This window comes from Gossypium raimondii, chromosome 7 (genome assembly GCF_025698545.1).
Source record: "Gossypium raimondii isolate GPD5lz chromosome 7, ASM2569854v1, whole genome shotgun sequence".
NCBI lineage: Eukaryota > Viridiplantae > Streptophyta > Magnoliopsida > Malvales > Malvaceae > Gossypium > Gossypium raimondii.
In genome coordinates, this window is record NC_068571.1 from 51,264,561 (window position 1) to 51,281,677 (window position 17,117).

At 33.7% G+C, this 17,117-nt stretch overlaps 2 protein-coding genes across 2 annotated transcripts; one reads left to right on the plus strand and one right to left on the minus strand.

Moving 5' to 3' along the window:
* The first annotated feature begins 797 nt into the window (after nucleotides 1–797).
* LOC105804272 (protein EARLY FLOWERING 3) lies at nucleotides 798–5,849 on the plus strand. Its single transcript, XM_012636836.2, has 4 exons — nucleotides 798–1,580; nucleotides 1,775–2,607; nucleotides 4,367–4,418; nucleotides 4,536–5,849. The coding sequence occupies exons 1-4, from the start codon at nucleotides 1,365–1,367 to the stop codon at nucleotides 5,550–5,552; spliced, it is 2,118 nt and encodes a 705-aa protein (XP_012492290.1). The 5' UTR covers nucleotides 798–1,364; the 3' UTR covers nucleotides 5,553–5,849.
* A 4,275-nt stretch (nucleotides 5,850–10,124) lies between these two features.
* On the minus strand, nucleotides 10,125–16,878 carry LOC105804331 (uncharacterized). The gene is made up of 7 exons (XM_012636930.2): nucleotides 16,653–16,878; nucleotides 16,445–16,537; nucleotides 16,108–16,338; nucleotides 14,789–15,179; nucleotides 11,348–11,729; nucleotides 10,409–10,486; nucleotides 10,125–10,333 (listed from the first exon to the last, which is right to left on the minus strand). Exons 4-7 carry the CDS (start codon nucleotides 15,160–15,162, stop codon nucleotides 10,277–10,279), a joined length of 891 nt encoding a protein of 296 aa, XP_012492384.1. The 5' UTR covers nucleotides 15,163–15,179; nucleotides 16,108–16,338; nucleotides 16,445–16,537; nucleotides 16,653–16,878; the 3' UTR covers nucleotides 10,125–10,276.
* Nucleotides 16,879–17,117: the final 239 nt, after the last annotated feature.

Consider the following 17,117-nt stretch of genomic DNA (forward strand, 5'->3'; position numbering starts at 1 on the left):
TTTGAAACATGTTTTCAATGAAACAAACACAATATAAATTATATTTGTCACAAAATATATTTAGCAACCGAAATTTGTTTTATAATAAGATAATATTTTATAATAACTAATATCTTATATAGATTTAATAATAATCAATGTCTAATTAAAATTTAATTTGAAGTTATACGAGAGTGAATGGTACAACATTGAAAGTGGAAAGGATAAATAGAATTAAATGGGATTTAAAATACCTGTATTTGTATTATTAAATTATTCATATTTTATATTATAAAACATTTATTTATCTAATATATTTTTCTAAAAATAAAATTTAATATAATTCAACTTAAAATTTAAAATAGTTACGGGTTTAAAATTTATTATTGAAATAAATTTGTAATATTAAATAATTTTATTAAAATAAATTATGTTAATAATTTATTTATGATTAAAATATAAATGTGAATGATTAATACTATTGAAAATTATTATATTTAATAATATTTTTAAAATATTTAAAATTTAGTTTAAAATTTATTAATATAATAATATTTGATTATATAAAATGAATTTACACATTTTTCCAGAAAATGACATACATTTTCCAAAAAGAAAAATTGTCAATAAGTTATTTTGTATTCACCAATTTATTTTGAAAAAAAAATTAATCAGAAATTATTTTCTATTAAACAATTATAAAAATGATAATTTGTATGGAGTTATTTTGGGTGAAATAAAGACATGAAAAAATGAAGGCAAAATCCAATGGTGGGTAAGATAGGGTATTTTAGCAGGAAAAGCACTGAATGGTTATAAAATTTCAAATGGATAAGAAATGTTGGAGGCCAACAATGGCAGAGAGTAAAATATTGGAAATCCACGAGGAAAAAGGAGCACCTACTTCTACTTCCATCCAAAAATGGGCCCATAATCTAAACGCTTTTCCCCTTCTCTCACACCAACCATGGTTTGCTCTTCCTCTTCTTCATACAAATCCCTGACCTTACTCTTCAATTTCCTTCTCCTATCTCACCCTTTGCATTGAATCTATCTTCTCTTTATCAACTTTACCATTTTTAGTTTTTCAAGATCCAAACTATTCCCCTTTTCCCCCTTTTCTTCGTTTGAGTTGCAATTCACCATTTCCCATCTGGGTATTCTCTTCGTTATTGCAAAGACTGTTCAATCCGAGTCGAAGGTGCATTTGGAGTCTGGGTATCGACCAAATTAAGCTATTTCTTTATGGGTTTGTTAAAATTTGAGCTTTTAGTGGTGGGTTTTAATTTTGGTGATGTGGTTCATTAGGTATCTTCGTGAATTTTATGTAAAATTGTGTTGTTATTATTATTTTGGTTGAAACTTTGACATAGAAAACAAAATAAATGAAGAGAGGAAAAGATGATGAGAAGAATATGGAGCCTATGTTCCCTAGGCTTCATGTTAATGATACAGAGAAAGGAGGGCCGAGGGCTCCTCCAAGGAATAAGATGGCCCTTTATGAACAGCTAAGTATTCCCTCACAGAGGTTTAACCCTGGCCTCTTGCCTCATAACACAAGTAATTCAGGCAGTTTGGTTCCTCCTACTTCCACAAGCCAGGTTGGTGTGTGTTTGCAATTTATCTTATGTCTCTTTGTTTTTCTTATTGGCTCATAAGGGATTAATTCCTTTATTTATGACTTGTTTTTATACATCTGGTGGGGATTTGGTGAGGGATTAGTTATTTCCTTAGTATTTATACAAATGAAACGGGAACTATAATGGTTTATGCTGTAACTGGTTGATGCCTGCAGGGAAGTAGCCTTCAAAATATGCTTTTTCCATCTCATGTATCGCATTTGACATCTACTAATCAGGCTGAGAAGATTCATACAGGCCAGCATGGAGGAGCAAGTGTAAATGCTCCTATGGCACGCCTTGAACCGAGAAAGAAAGTTAGAGATGAAGATGATTTCTTGGTTCCTGTTTTTGTTAATTCAGAGACAGGTCTACAACATAGCAAAAATAAGGAAGGGTTTGATGGGGGAAAAGCCCGTAATGTTCATGATAATGATCCAAATCGGTGTAGCTCTTCTGGTGTCGGTTCAAGAAAGGAGGTAAGAGATCAGAGTGAAGGGAGCTTGCAAGCATGCTCAAGTAGGGAGCGTTCAATAAAAACTGCTGGAGGTTCATCAACTAGAGAAAACATTGATGGATGTGCCAAAGAGTTCAATGTGTCCCCTGATCAAGGTTGTGGAGAGATTCCAGCATCTAGATTAAGTGGATCGCATGAAAATGATGCTTGCTTGGTAGAAAAGTTGAGAGCTGGCAGACAACCGGTTGATAATGGATGTACTGATGATGATGTTGCCTTGGTGAAAGTGATTGGTGACGGAACTCTTTCTCGGAAGAGAAGCCTGTCTAATTCAGAGAGGAATCACAGTGTTCCTGATGAAACTAGTAATGACAGTGAATGCCATGAAGACAGGACTTATGGCTCACTGCAGTGGGCAAATGTAGATAAAAGCGATGATGTCTCTGAGACTTCTGTGGTGGATACTGCATCAGGCTTGGAAATCTCTCCTGATGACGTGGTGGGAATAATAGGTCAGAAGCGTTTCTGGAAAGCAAGAAGAGCGATTGCTAAGTAAGCATTCATTGTTAAGTATATTGTCTTGAATTTTTTTCGCTTTTCTGGTTTTTTATCTGAGGGTACTTTTTCTTTTTCTGTGAATACGTACTCATATTATATACTTGTATATATGAAGACAAAACAGTGCAAGGTTTGTGCTTTTGAGAATGAGAATTTATACAAGAAACTTTTTAGGTCCCTTATGAGGAGGGGTGGAGCAATAGGTCTAGTCTATATTAAGATTAGATGATTCAATGTGATGCCTGGTCCAGTAGTGGAACCTTTTTAGATTGATATATTGACATAGACAGAATTTATCCATGCGACGTTTTCATGAAAATTTAATTGAATGGTGTGTTACCATTAGTTTAAATGTGATTATATGTTCCTGAGGTTTGTTCTATTGTATTCTCTCTTGTTACAGTATCGAGTTGTAACTTTTAGCCCCATGGTTGTAAAGACATTTTGCATTTTAAATATTTCCTCTTGGCTGAAACTACAATTAGATATTGACTAAGATCACTATTCTAGTTGTTATCACAGGTTAAAGTTGACTTTAATATGCTGAATGCAATCTAGATTACTGGTAGTAGGAATATGGAATAAATGCTATATTATGGAGCATAGTAATATGGCTTTGAAGGAGGGAGAAGTAATGATCTGGAGTTCTGCTCAAAGTGGCATTTTTATGCGTTCAGAGGCCCTCAATAACATGTTAACCGTGGATCATCTTCTAGCGGGGAGAGGGCTATCCTAATTTGTGCAACCAACAACTGAGACAGTGGAACTCCTTTTATTCCTTGTCTGCTCATCTTCATTTGAGATATATTCTTGTCTCGGGTTGGTGCAGCTTTCTTCACCTTTTATCCTGAGGTCTTGAGAAGGAGAATGAGCAACGGAGGATTATCCCTGGAGCTAATGTTGGTGGACCTTGGAGGAGGCTAACTGGGAAATGTTTGAACATTTTTGAAGTTGGTGATGGATATTTTGGCAAGAGGGATGTTCTCTAGCTTGATATTTTGGGTTTTGTGGTGAAGGATTTATTCGGTTTTGGGATCTATAGGTCAATTGCAATTTAGATTAATAGTTCCGCCCTATATTTGTTTGGTTTTGGTGAAGGATTCACTTGATTTTGCACATATATCTATGCAAGAAAAATATCTGTTTGTGTACATTCTGTAAGTTGATAATATTCTATTTGCGACAAAAGCATGTGGCTTCAGATTCGATTTTATTCTACTGAAACTAATGTTCTATATTTGGCTGCTCCAAAGGTGACATTGAAGAATTTTTCTGATTGACGTTTATAGATGCCTTCAGATTGATTATTTTGGTGTTTTCTAGCATATCTGTTTGCATGAAATTGACTTCTGGTTGTTGGATTCTGCTTTACAAATATCTAATTGCTTCAAAGTGCATAAGGTATGTTGTCGAGACTGAGATTATTTTAGAAGGTTTCATCCCATGGAGCCATGGTTGTGAATGAGTTACAAACCACCCCTCCCCAAATCATAAAACAAGGATTTGAGGAGAAGTGAGATGAATAATAAACTTCACCTCTTTACGTGTTAACTGCTTTAGTGACTTTGACCTCATATGAAGCAATATTTGTATGCTAAATAACAAAACTGTATCCAGCTGATGCTTTCAAGCATTATTGTGATGAGTATCTAGTTGATATTCCCCTTTTACTTGCCAGCAGTTTATTCTGTTAAAACTGTATTATTATGACCTCTGCAACATTTTGTTGATAAACTCCTGTTACTCTCTACAGTCAACAAAGAGTATTTGCTGTACAAGTGTTTGAGCTACATAGGCTGATTAAGGTAAGGTGATCCTGACTTGTTTATCAATTTCTGCTGGTTCTTATATGGATGCATGCATGCACATGAAGATAATTGTATTTATACAGTTAAAATGCTTCATACTTTGGGTTGAAACAGGTTCAGAGATTAATTGCTGGATTGCCACATCTCTTGCTTGAGGATACTGCATATTTGAGCAAACCCTCTTACAAAGACTCTCCTGGGAAGAAGCTTCCACCAGAGTTAATTGTAAAACCAGTGCCCCAAAATAAGCTCAAAGATGAAGCTGAGAAGCTAAGTCATAAGATGGAATGTTCAGCAGAAAATGCTGTTGGTAGGACATCCCTCTCTTCTGTGAAAAATGGTAGTCAGCCTTCAAATAATGGGCCTTTCCTCGGAAATCCACCACCTTCACCAGCTAATGGTGATAACAAAATGAACCCTTGGTGTTTCAATCAAATGCTCAGGCACCAGTGGCTGGTCCCTGTCATGTCCCCCTCTGAAGGGCTGATATACAAGCCCTATCCAGGACCTGGATTCATGGGATCTGCTTGTGGAGGCTGTGGACCTTTTGGACAAAACCCAATGACTGGAAACTTCATGACATCAGCTTACGGAGCTCAAGCTCCTCCTCATCAAGGACTTGGGGTTCTACCTGGCACTCCTTTAGTCGGTCACTCTTACTTTCCTCATCATGGTATGCCAGTCATGAACCCAGCATTCTCAGGTTCTTCCATGGAACAGATGAACCAATTTGCTGGAGCAGGGTCCCATGCCCAAAGTGGCCAGTTATCTGGAAATGGAGCTAACTTTAACATGCAGCAACAAAGTTCATCTAATCTGCCGAGTAAGAAGAATGTTGCTATTCCTCCTGTTGTGAAGTTTCAGGCATCTAAAGACACCGAGCAACAAAGATGTACAGCAAGCAGTCCAGGTGAGAGAGCAGAGAAAAACAGGACCTGTAATACTGCTGAAGGAAAAAATACACCTCTTATCCTTACAGCTCCGGCCAATCCACAGGGAGCCTTGAAGCCTAACGAAACTGACCAGAGGACAAGGGTAATACGGGTTGTGCCTCATAATCCAAGATCAGCCACCGAATCAGCAGCACGTATTTTCCAATCTATACAAAAAGAGAGAAAGCGACGGGACTAAGATGAGCTTGTTTTACATATCAAACAAACCATTACCGGTAAATCATCTTGGACTCCATCTACCTATGTGTGCTGCTTGAACAGTATTATCTCTTACTTTTTGGTGTAACATGTTCTTGCATATTTTCTGGTTATAGTCTATTCATATGTAAATATATGTTGAGAGATTACAAGTCAATGTAATATAAATTTTGTTTCAACTTTGCATTTTAGGCTGATTCAAGAACCTTGTATGACAAACATAAGCTCCTTGAACATGTTGGTATGATTATAATATCTGATGGCTTCTTTTGATTGATCATTGGTTCAATATATTCTTTTAGTATAAACCAGTAGTTTTAGTTTACATTACAACCATGCTAGTAGGTTTCGTTTAGGTAGGTACCGATCGTATCAGCCGGTACTTATCGTTTTGGTTTTAAACCGTTACTAACTAGTTTAACTAGTTAGTGTCAAAATTTCAGTGTATTTTCTGCCTGTTTATTATTTTGACCAATATTGTTTTGTACCAGTGCATAGTTCTTAATACTTTAAATCAATTTTATATTTTTATTTTTATTATTACATTTAAAAATAAAATATAATCATTTAACTAAGTTTAATAAATAAATAAATTTATATATAAATATATATGAAAAGTACTTATAAAATACTAATAAATTTGAAAAGATATACCAAAACAAAAACGATATGTTGATGGAAACAATACTATCTTATCTTAATTACAACCTCACATGGCTTAGTTTGATTTGGTTTTGTTTTGTTTTATGGACAAATATTCATAGTTCTAATTAGTTCTACTTTATTCAAAGAAAAACAAATTAAGATGGTTGTTAATTGAAATTTTGAAGTCAATGTTACATGGTTTTAATAGCTCTCTGGAATTACTATGGAAGAGTAGAATGAAACAATCTAAGTTTTTTCACCAATAAATGATTTTATCATGTGGTTTTCTTCTTTTAACTTTTTTTATTCCTGACAAAATATTTGATACCCCGAAGTTCTTAAACTTTATAAAATTAGCAAATTATTTATTAAAATAGTAATGATTTTATCTTTATAAATTTGAGAATACAAATTTAAATATTAAGAAGTACGAACTTCACGCATAAGATATGGGTTTATACCAAAATAAATAAATATATATAGTAGTAATGCTTTATTGCCAAATTATGAATTAATGCTAACAGTTCTAAGTATAGGTGAATTAACTTTTTCTTTTATCTAAATTCTATTGGAGTTTTATTTTTTAAACATATTAATATATGAATATTTTAAATTAAGAAAAATTATTTGATATATCGTTATTGAAGTTTTCTAGACTCCACAAGTATATTATAAAATACAGTAAAAATAATTATATAAATAAATGTGACACTTGTTACGCCTTTAGTTCGCTTGTGAAATCTACTGTGTCATATAATTATTCTTATATTAATAATTAAATAAATATTGTTTTTATTATTAAAATCTATTTACAATCAGAAACCTATTGGACATCTCTAGTCACATGAGTTATTTAAAGCTTATGAATTAGCTTCGAGCTAACATCGGAAAGAGAAGCCATACAAAGCTTCTGCCAATGAAGACCTATGGAAATGTGGACTGAAAGTGCTACTCCCAAGAAGTCTTCGCAATTCGAGAAGTTTGAGCACTCCTGGTGTATTTCCATTTTGTGCCAGCAACGAATTTATTACTTTCTCACCACCCATCAAGCTTCTTCATCCCTGTAGCCTGGCAGGCCCTTGTCAAGGGTTTTTCAAGCTCTACATGGATGGATCTTGACGGGTAATTCGGATAGAGATGGGACGCTGCAATCATCCGCGGAAATTGGATAATCGATTCTTGCCGTCATATACCATTTGCTCCTAGTGTGGAGGTCCAGCTATGGGCAGTACGAGAAGGGCTTCAACTTGCTAGAGGGCCTTAACATTCCTGACTTTTCAATTGAAGTTGATGCTATTGTTGTGATCAATCTTATGCTAACTAACACTAAGTCGAAATTTGTTTTGTCTATTGAGTGATGAATGTAGGATACTTTAGATTTCTATGGAAAATAATTCACTCAAACATATCTTTAGGAACGCAACAGATGCACAGACACATTAGTAAGATTAGAAAGTGTTGAAAGAGATTGGTTTCTTTAGGAGAAGTCTTGGAAGTGTCATTTGCCAGACAGTCGACCGATCTCCTAACAACCAATTGTATTGTCCACCAATGGGGTTCTATCTCTTGTACTTTTCTGAGACCCAGCGTACCTTAAGCACATGCTTGAGGGGCTTGCTTCTCAGAGTTAGGAATGCTTCAAGCACATGCACCTTTCATTGTTGAAAGGGGTCGACTCTTTCAGGAGAAGGTCTTCGAAGCGTAGTAACTTTTATTGTTGTGCCTTGGGCACGTGCTCACTGACGCATTCTCAACAAAGTACAAGAGACAAAACCTTTCATTAAAGGACAATACCTTCAGTTGTTGGGGTACAGGTCAACTGCTTGGCGAATGACACTTTGAAGACCTTTCCCAAAGGAGTTAGCCCTCCCTCAACAACAACCGGTTGCATGTAAGTCGCTTAGCCCAGGTGAGTTCTATAAGTATTACACGCCCTATACTGACACCTCTCCCTTGAGCCTTGCAAGTCCACCGACTGAGGAGCTCCTGACTCTATGAATCAAGCCCCCGAGTATGTGCTTATGGTACGCTAGCTAGCTCTCGACAAAGTACAAAAGACAACCTCCCAACTTGAGGATAAAATAGGATATGTCAATTTGATTAACTTGAATTTTTTCACTCAATTTAACTTGATTCGATCGAACGCTATTCAAACTTAAAACTTCTCTTTTAATAAATGAGAGACATAACCAATTACGCTAAAAATATTATCGATTATATTAAAATACATGATTAACTTAATACACTTATACTATTAATTAAGCTTTTCATTGAGTTGGTATCACGAGTCAATCATCACCAACTCGATTAGAGAAATTACAAAAATGTTCTTTTGTAATTAAAATAAATTATATTATTAGATGGTATCTTTTTTTTCAAAAAAGTAACAATAAAAATTTGTGTGTGGTGGGATTTAAACTTATACTATTTGAGTTAATAAAACACTAATTTTACCATTAAACTAGACCTAATTATGGGTTGGCCATATGCCTAGCCCCGAAGGCTTGCTCAAAAAGTGAAAGGGTTTGGGCAAAAATATAGGCTCGAAAAATGAGTTTGGATAAAAAAATGCCCGTTCAGCCTCAAGCAAGATTTTTTTTTACTCGAATCTGATTGAATTTGACAATTTTTTCCTACTGATGTTTGTTGCTGTTTACTGCTGTTATGTTATTTTTATGCTGTTTTGCTATCATTTCGCTATTATATTGCTACTATTTTGTTATTATTATTTGAATATTGTATAACTCTTGTTTTATTTTTAATTTTGCTACTATTTTAGAAGTATTTACTTGTTAAGTTACAACTATGTTAGGGTTATTTAAGTATGATTTTTTTAAATGTATTTTCAATTTATTAGAAAACATTTATCTGAATGTGTTTAGTATATTAGATGTATTATATTTTTCAAATTTATTTTTATATAAAAAATCATCTAAAAAATTAATACGGGCAATCTAAGCTTAGGTAAAATTCTAGGTTCATTTTTTAGGTCCAGGCTTGGCCCAAAAAATGAGCCTAGAATTTGGCCTCGACCTAAAAAATGGACCTAAAATTTTGCATTAGCACGACTTGGCCCATGATTAGATCTACATAAACCAATGACTTATTTCAATATAATACTTACATTTTAATTGTATTACCTCAATCAATTGTATGTATATTTATACTATTATTTAAGACATTGACTGAGTTAATGTCACAAGTTAATCAAACACCAACTTGGTTATGAAAACTACAAAATTATTTTTCGTAATTAAAATAAATTATATTATTCGGGTACTTCAATTTTTTAAAATAAAAAACAATAAAAATTTCCATGTGGTGGGATTTGAATCCATGTTATTTAGATCAAATAAACTTTAATTTTACTAATAAACCAAAACTTTATTTTATATTTTAATTATGTTAAGCATGCTTCCATCAATTGTATATATATTGATAATATTTTTGATTGAATTGGTGTCATAAAGACACTAACTTAAGAGTGATGATAATACTATAATAAACCATTGTAATGCATCTTTTATTTCTTAATATAATGTATTTACGTGTTTAAATTTTATTTTACTCACAATTTAATTTTTTTCATTTTAATATAGTACATATTTTACACATTATTAATTAATGTTAAACCATACATTTAATTATTTATTACATGTTACTTTTAAATTAATATTTGTATTTTAAATTGAATAACCAAAAATTTAGGCCTACTTGTGGGGAACATTTACAGGTTATCACTATTCAAATTTTAAACGCAAATTATTTCGATTAAAAGGTGAAATTGAAATTCAAATCAATTTAACCAAAAGTGTTTTTTTACCAAATCTAATAATCTTTTAATTAACAAATTGAATTATATGAGAAATTCAGAAGAAATTTGAAATCCTATACCAAAAATAAAAGATGAAAAAAAGTTTGGCTTAATTTATTCCTTTCTCATTAATCTCAAAGGATGAAAAAGGTCCTCATTTACACCCACTTCAATTTCTTCTCCCATCTTTAACAAAATGACCCCCAAACTGCCTCTCAACACCTAAGCTCAAAAAAGGCTGCTTTTTATTCGGAGTCCGATTCCATATTACTATTACCCATAGCCTTCAAACCTCTTGGTCTCTGCAAACATTACATTTTGTAATATTTCAGCCTTCTAACCATAACTATAACAAATCATTATAACTCAATTGTTACCTTCTTTGAGATCTTCTTCTCCCTGACCTCGTATCGTTCAAGTGTTAAATCGCATAGCCATGCCCCCGGGCTTACCAGCTGTACAATATATTTTCCCCAATTAGAATTTCAAAGGCTTAAATCTACTCAATAATATAATCTTTTTAAATATTATCAATTTTTTTCCCATGTAGTAGAAAAGAAAGAGGAAGATTAATCATTGCTTGTGTTTTTATGTATGCAATGTGGTCCATCCCGGAAGACAACTGGAAGTACAAGAAGGGAAAAGTAACCCTATAACAACAACATATTTGCACAAATGCCCTCCAGTTCAGCAACGGACTGGTTGCTCTTCATTTACAAAATAATCAGTATCTCCCGAACCGTCCAATTCAAACCGGATTCTATTGACTTCTTCTAAGCTTCAAGTCTGCTGTATAAGAAAACCCCCTTTTTCTTGAAGTAACACGTGTATGTGTGATGTGTTGTGCCGGTTCAAATCTCCTATATATTTTTTATGGTAGGCGTACATCATAGCAGTACACAACATTATGGGTGACAGCCTCGCAATCACAGCCTTTCCAGTGGACCGCTAACACTTGGATTAATCTAATTAGATACTCATCCACTCCTCCACTGACACGTAGACGACTACGTTTCATTTATTGTCGCTTTACCTACTCCTTCAAAGCCTTTTCTTTTCTTTTTCCCTTTTTCTTTTTTCCTAAGAGGATGGCCTAAAAATAATAAAAGCGAAACAACCCATTATTTTGACGTAATTCACGGGTAGTCTCCCCTACTTTAATTTTTGTACCTCATCTATTATCCCCATACAATTTAGTAAAAATAATTCCGTTTTCAAATCAAAATCTGCTCTAAATGCTAAAAACATTCAATTTGCCTAAATTTTTAAAACAAAATTAGGAATCAATTCAAGGAAAAGAGTTCAGAGTTTCTTACGTTGAGGGTACGTTGAATAAATTTCGCTCGTTTTTTGGGTCTCTGCGGCAGCTTAGATCCTTTAATGGCCATGAAATCTTCTTCTTTCTCTTTATTAGTTAAAGCAATCACAAATTTTGGTGGCCAAACGATGGGTGGAGCTGCCTCACCGCTTCCTGAAGATGAGCCTCCTTTTTTGCTGTCATGGGTCATATCCGAAGATGCCGCTGATTTGTTGTTGTGGTGGTGGTGGTGATGGTGGTGATGGTGGTGGTGGTGGTGGTTGTTATTGTTATGGTTGTTACCACCAACTCTCTTATCGTGCGCACCCCTATCTGGCGAAGCAAATCCCCTTACACCACCGTTGTTTTGGCCTCTCATAGCACTGGAATTCTCAGAGTTCCTGGAAAACATTAACAAGAATTAAGAGGAATAGAAATACTAAAAAAAAAAAGTATCTTAAAAAACACATGGTAAAAAGAACCAACTGCTGTAACTTTTAAAAAAGTAGAAAAAAAGAAAAGAGAAAAGGTTTAAGTTGTAAAACTAGAATTACAAAAATAACCTTGGGAGTGATCTAGAATTCTAAATCGGTGGGTGAAAGAGAGTGGATAGAATCTGTACAAGTATTTGCGTAGAAAATGGGGGAAGGGATTTTCTTTTTTTATAATTGGCTTTTCTTAAAGAGAAGGGTGAGACTTTGAGATTGGCTTTTAAATAGGAGAGTTGTTAAATTTCTTTCCTTGCTTTGATGGGAAAGTTTAGATTATTAGAGAGAAAGAGATGAATTGGATATAAGGAAAGCACAGGTGGTTTTAAGGCCGTAGGATTAAAGGCATATTTTTTGGTTTTTGTAGTGGATTAAGGTTACGTGTTGAAATATGGGTTGGTATTAGAAAGTGGGACCAAATTCCTAAATCAGATTTATAATCCGACGGTTGATAAAGTTGGGATCAAAATAGACTATTTGTAGTCATGTGGTGAGGTAACTGTCCATTCTCCATGGTTGATGTTTCCAAGGAGTCCCCCTGATCAGACTAAATAGCTCTAGGAAAGAATCGTGTACATTAATTGAGCTAAGTCTAAAGCAGGACAAGCACCATCGAGAAACTATAATAATTAATAAAAAGAACATATAATAATAGTAATTACTAGAAGATAAAACTACGGATACCATCAAATAGTAATAATAATTATCAAAACTCAAAACAAGATCCAGCACAGATTTTCGTCTACGATGGAGGAACACCTCGACAAACATAGAGACCCCATCATCAGTTTCAATTGATGAGTCATTTATAAACATCCCTTTCAGCTTTTTATGAAGACCATGGCATACTTGATCCTACTGATAAAATCTTTCCTTATCTAAACTTTTTTCGATAAAAATAAGAATTACAACACATAACTCATTAGGTTTTTTTCTTTTTGAAATATCACAAAACTATAATTTGATAATTGATATTTGACTCATGTACTAAAAATTAAATTATATTTTACCTTTCTATTAAAAAAGAGTAAATTAATTTTATATATTAGATTAAAGAGCAAATTAATTCTTTATCAAAATTTTTATCCATTTTCACTGTTAATGGCTAACAAAATAACCAAATAGTTATATTTAACATGTCACATATACCTCATTCCAATGTACAAGGACAATTTTAACAATAAAATAGATAAAATTTTTAATAAAATGACTAACTTACTCTTTGATCTAACGTATTGTAATTAATTTACTCATTTTTTTAAATAAAGAAAACAATATAATCCAGCTCCTAGTATTTCAGAGTAATTTTAACTAATTTGGCCAATTATGTTTTGTAATAACTTAAAATCTAGAAAAATGATCCCTCAAACAACACCACCTTCAAACAAAGACGCATAATAGAAGCGGTGAACCAGAACCTACTTGAAACTAGAGCAATCCTTTATTTTTTCTGTGACCATATTATTAAGATCCTCGTGAAAAAGCAAAAGCATAGCCCTATAATTCATGTGTTTCTATTTTTAATCACTAAATTAGCATGAATAACCAGATTCAGTCAGATCTACGAAAAAGAAGTAAAACCCTAAACATAGAAGGCGCCATTCATAAACTCACCATTTGTTTCTCTCCAGAACCATACACTGGCGCCCACCTGACCAATTGGGGAGTGCACAAAATAAAAGCCTCTTAAAAATAATTCAGCCCTGAATGCATCATTCATATAATGTTATGTAATGTTAGAATAGCAAATCTGAGGCTGAAATGTTATTTTATATACGAGAGCCATTAAATGCATTCACCAACTAGTCAAAAGGCCCATCTGGAAATATCCATCCAAATTTGTGTAGGTTTTAGGAGTGTCCGTGGCATTGGCAACCAACTATAAAGATTATCCATTCTTGGAACAAACCTTTACGCTACCAGGAAAAATGAACAGTCAACGAACAACCTTGATCTTTGTAGCATGATCGAGAAGGTTTGTCTTTTTTGTCTAGACTTTTTAAGTGTCCGATTTCTCAATTTCTCTATTCACAGGAGTTAGTTTACTATTAAAGTTGAAAAATACGAGCAGTGGTGGACTCAGATAAAATTCTGAGGCTTAATAAAATTTCAAAATTTTCGAGAGTTTGAATTTCTTTTTTAAAAAATTGGGGTTTAATTAATTTTTTGTAAAATTAATGAAAATTTTCAAAGATTTTAAGAAAGTTTAATTAAAATTTTAAAAATTAAAAAGTACAATGAGAATTTTTAAAATTTGAGAGGACCTAATAAAATTTTCTAAAATTTTACAAAAATAAAAAGATTTTAAAATATTAGGGGCTTGGGGATCTGCGTCTAGTTGTGAGAAAATATTTTTAAATTTTTTATTTTGTTTTATAATTATCTTTAAAACTGCTTAAAATATGTATTTCAAATATGATGTTACAAAGTAAAAAGTTTACTAAAGATAAAATGATAATTTCACTAAAAGCATATCTCCAAAAAGCTAAAACTAAAATTTTAACTTTTTAATTTAGATTAAAATCTCGATTTAAAAATAAATTTTGATTTAAAAGAGGCATGTTTATCAATTTTTTATTTAAAATCGTAATTTAAATAAAAAAGTACTTCCTTAACCTAAAATCTTCTCCCTTATCCATGACCTCAGAAAACTCATCTCATCAAAGGATATATACTAGTCAAATAAGCTTAATCCAGATCAGTAATTTCTGCTTTTGAAGCAGGGGAAGAAATTATTTTAAGAAATTTCAGACATGATGAAGTGGGGCCTGGAAATGATGGGATCTAAATCTTTATAATCACTTTCTCACGCCAATTTGAACTAAAAACCCAAGGCAAAAACAAGTGGCAAAAGAAACCAGACATCAAAAACTAACCAACACCGCCCATTATTACCCCATCACAAGTGAGCGTATCTTAAACGCGCCCAACACTCAAGGAGAAGAAGTGTAAAATCGTAAATTACACAGTACCTGAGAACGCGCTGAGATGGCGGAGCTTGAGGAGAAGCAGGTCGTTGACGGAGGTTAAAATATCCATTCCCGTGATTATTATTGCTTGGTTGATTCGAAGAGTCTTTGTCGGCCCTCACGACTCGGCGGTCGACTCGAACCGTTGTTCGATTAACCGGGCCGGACTGATCGTCTTTGACTTGTATCTTCATACACCTCAGACGCTTCCGATTTCCCCACTGCAAAACGAAATCAGAAGACGACGCCGTTTGCTTGGCCGGATCCGAGCTGGATCTTAACAATCCGCCGTCTCCTGCGCCTCCGTTTCTATCTCTGCTGTAGTTGATGCTATTACCAATACCACTGTTATTGATCCTTAATGCGTCCTTCTCCATCGTTTTCTCCACCACACCTGACCCATCATGAAGAGTAAAAAATTGAGAAAAACAATTTTGGGAAAAGGCGTTGGATACAAATTCAGAATTAAAGTAGAAATGCCGAAAGGATAAAAAAAAAGATAGTAAGAGATTAGGGGAATTGAGATGTCGCTTCTCTTGAAACTTTCACGCAATTTCAAACAACAGTTGCCCTTGGATTAGCACTAGAATATGTGCATCGAACGACTCAGAATTTACATAGAAATTTTTCAAAAAAAAAGGGCCAAAGACTGATGAAAAGTTCAAGACGGGAGAAACAGTTTTTTGTTTTGTTTTAATTTTCTCTTGGATTCCTGGTAACCAAACAGGAATTCATTGACTAAGAAGAAACGCGATGAGAAAAAAAACTGAAAAGACGATTCAACAAAATCGGGAAAACATCGCAGCCAAAGAAGAAACGATGTTTCTCAGTGGTGATTTAAGGACGCGAAAACCAAAACCAAAACAGAGATCCAATCTGGAGGAAAAATCTTGGCGGAACAGATTAAATTCTTCTTAAAATTGTTTGAAATATCCATAGACGGACATGGAAGAGAACATATTAAAATTATCAGAAAACGAAAACGAAAACGAAATAAACAACACTTCCAAAGTGAAATTAAAATCTGAGGATAAGTAATCCCAACGTTCTGCAGAAAGATGTGTTGAAGGTCGCTAACGTTCTCGGGAAAAAAATCAACTCTGTCAAAAAAATTCGATTCTTGATCAAATCCAAGCTAGAGAAAACCAATTGGTAGAACAGAGAGTGTTCTAAAAATAGAAGCCGGGGAAGAAACAAAATAACCGTGACTTCTTTTTCTTCTTTTAACAAAAAGCTTGCCATAACAATGGCGAGAGTCAATTCCCATTAGATGGAACTAGAATCGGTATTTGGATAGTCAGATTCCTGATCTTATCTCATACCTGAATTACTCAGGCTTAGCCGTTACAACTTTGCTTCTTCTAGTCTATAAACACAAATCTACTTCAAATTTTCAACAAAATAATGACATTTGCAGCCTATTCCTCCGAAACTCTCTTGTGATTGTGATGAAGGTTCTAATGTTTGAATATGTCAGCAATTGATCTGCTTATTTGCAGATGAATTCAGTTGAAATTTCTCCCCGAAGTAGCTCTTCTATCTTCCAAATGTATCTGTCAAACAAGAAAAATTGAAGAAAGACAAAATTATTTCCAAAAAAGAAATCGAAACGTAACGGTAGTTCCAAATCTCTTGAACTTTGTTCACCGTTTTTCTTACAGATTCTCAAAAACTTCAACAAAATAAAAAGAAATCTTCACGATTAGTTATCAGAACCAGCAAAAAACTTCCCTCCAATCTCTTCAAGTGTATCTGCAGAAAAGAAAAATCGAAAATCGTTGTTTAACAAGTTATCCATTGGAAATAGGTAACAAAAACTCATCACAATAAATTAAAACACAAACAATCTCAACTCTCAATTACACACCTAACAATTCCTCAAATCCTTCTCTCGTCTCTCTTTCACTCCCTCGCTTGGTTTAAAATTCAGATCCTCAACATTTATTCATAAATTAACATCAGCTTTTGAATTTTTTTTTTCCTTTAGGAAATTTCTGTTTGGTTCACGAGAAAGAGAAGAAGAAGGAAGTAGAAGCAAATTAGCAAAGAACATAGAAAATAAACAAAAGAAAAAATTGATTAAACGAAATGCGCTCTCTCCCTTCCAATAGCCAGTTTTTATACCTCCTCTCACCCCTCCGTTACACCACAGAGGGTTTCATCACCGTGAAATCCAATCCGTTCATCATTAATCCAACGGCTCATATTCCCCAACCCTAAATTCGAAAAGTTAACTCCGTCTGTATAACGATTCTCGTTTCAGGATTTTCTTTTGCCTTACTCCTCTTTAACGGCGTTAATAGATCTAGCGGAATCTTCAAACAACGCTGGA

Bases quoted from the DNA above. Each gene is read 5' to 3' on its own strand.
- LOC105804272 (XM_012636836.2), top strand. From the start codon at position 1,365: ATGAAGAGAGGAAAAGATGATGAGAAGAATATGGAGCCTATGTTCCCT. The intron at 2,608-4,366 runs GTAAGCATTCAT...TACTCTCTACAG, and splicing joins GCAAGAAGAGCGATTGCTAA to TCAACAAAGAGTATTTGCTG. The intron at 4,419-4,535 runs GTAAGGTGATCC...GGGTTGAAACAG, and splicing joins AGCTACATAGGCTGATTAAG to GTTCAGAGATTAATTGCTGG.
- LOC105804331 (XM_012636930.2), bottom strand. From the start codon at position 15,162: ATGGAGAAGGACGCATTAAGGATCAATAACAGTGGTATTGGTAATAGC. The intron at 11,730-14,788 runs GTACTGTGTAAT...AATGTTTTCCAG, and splicing joins CCATCTCAGCGCGTTCTCAG to GAACTCTGAGAATTCCAGTG. The intron at 10,487-11,347 runs GTAAGAAACTCT...TATATTGTACAG, and splicing joins TTATTCAACGTACCCTCAAC to CTGGTAAGCCCGGGGGCATG.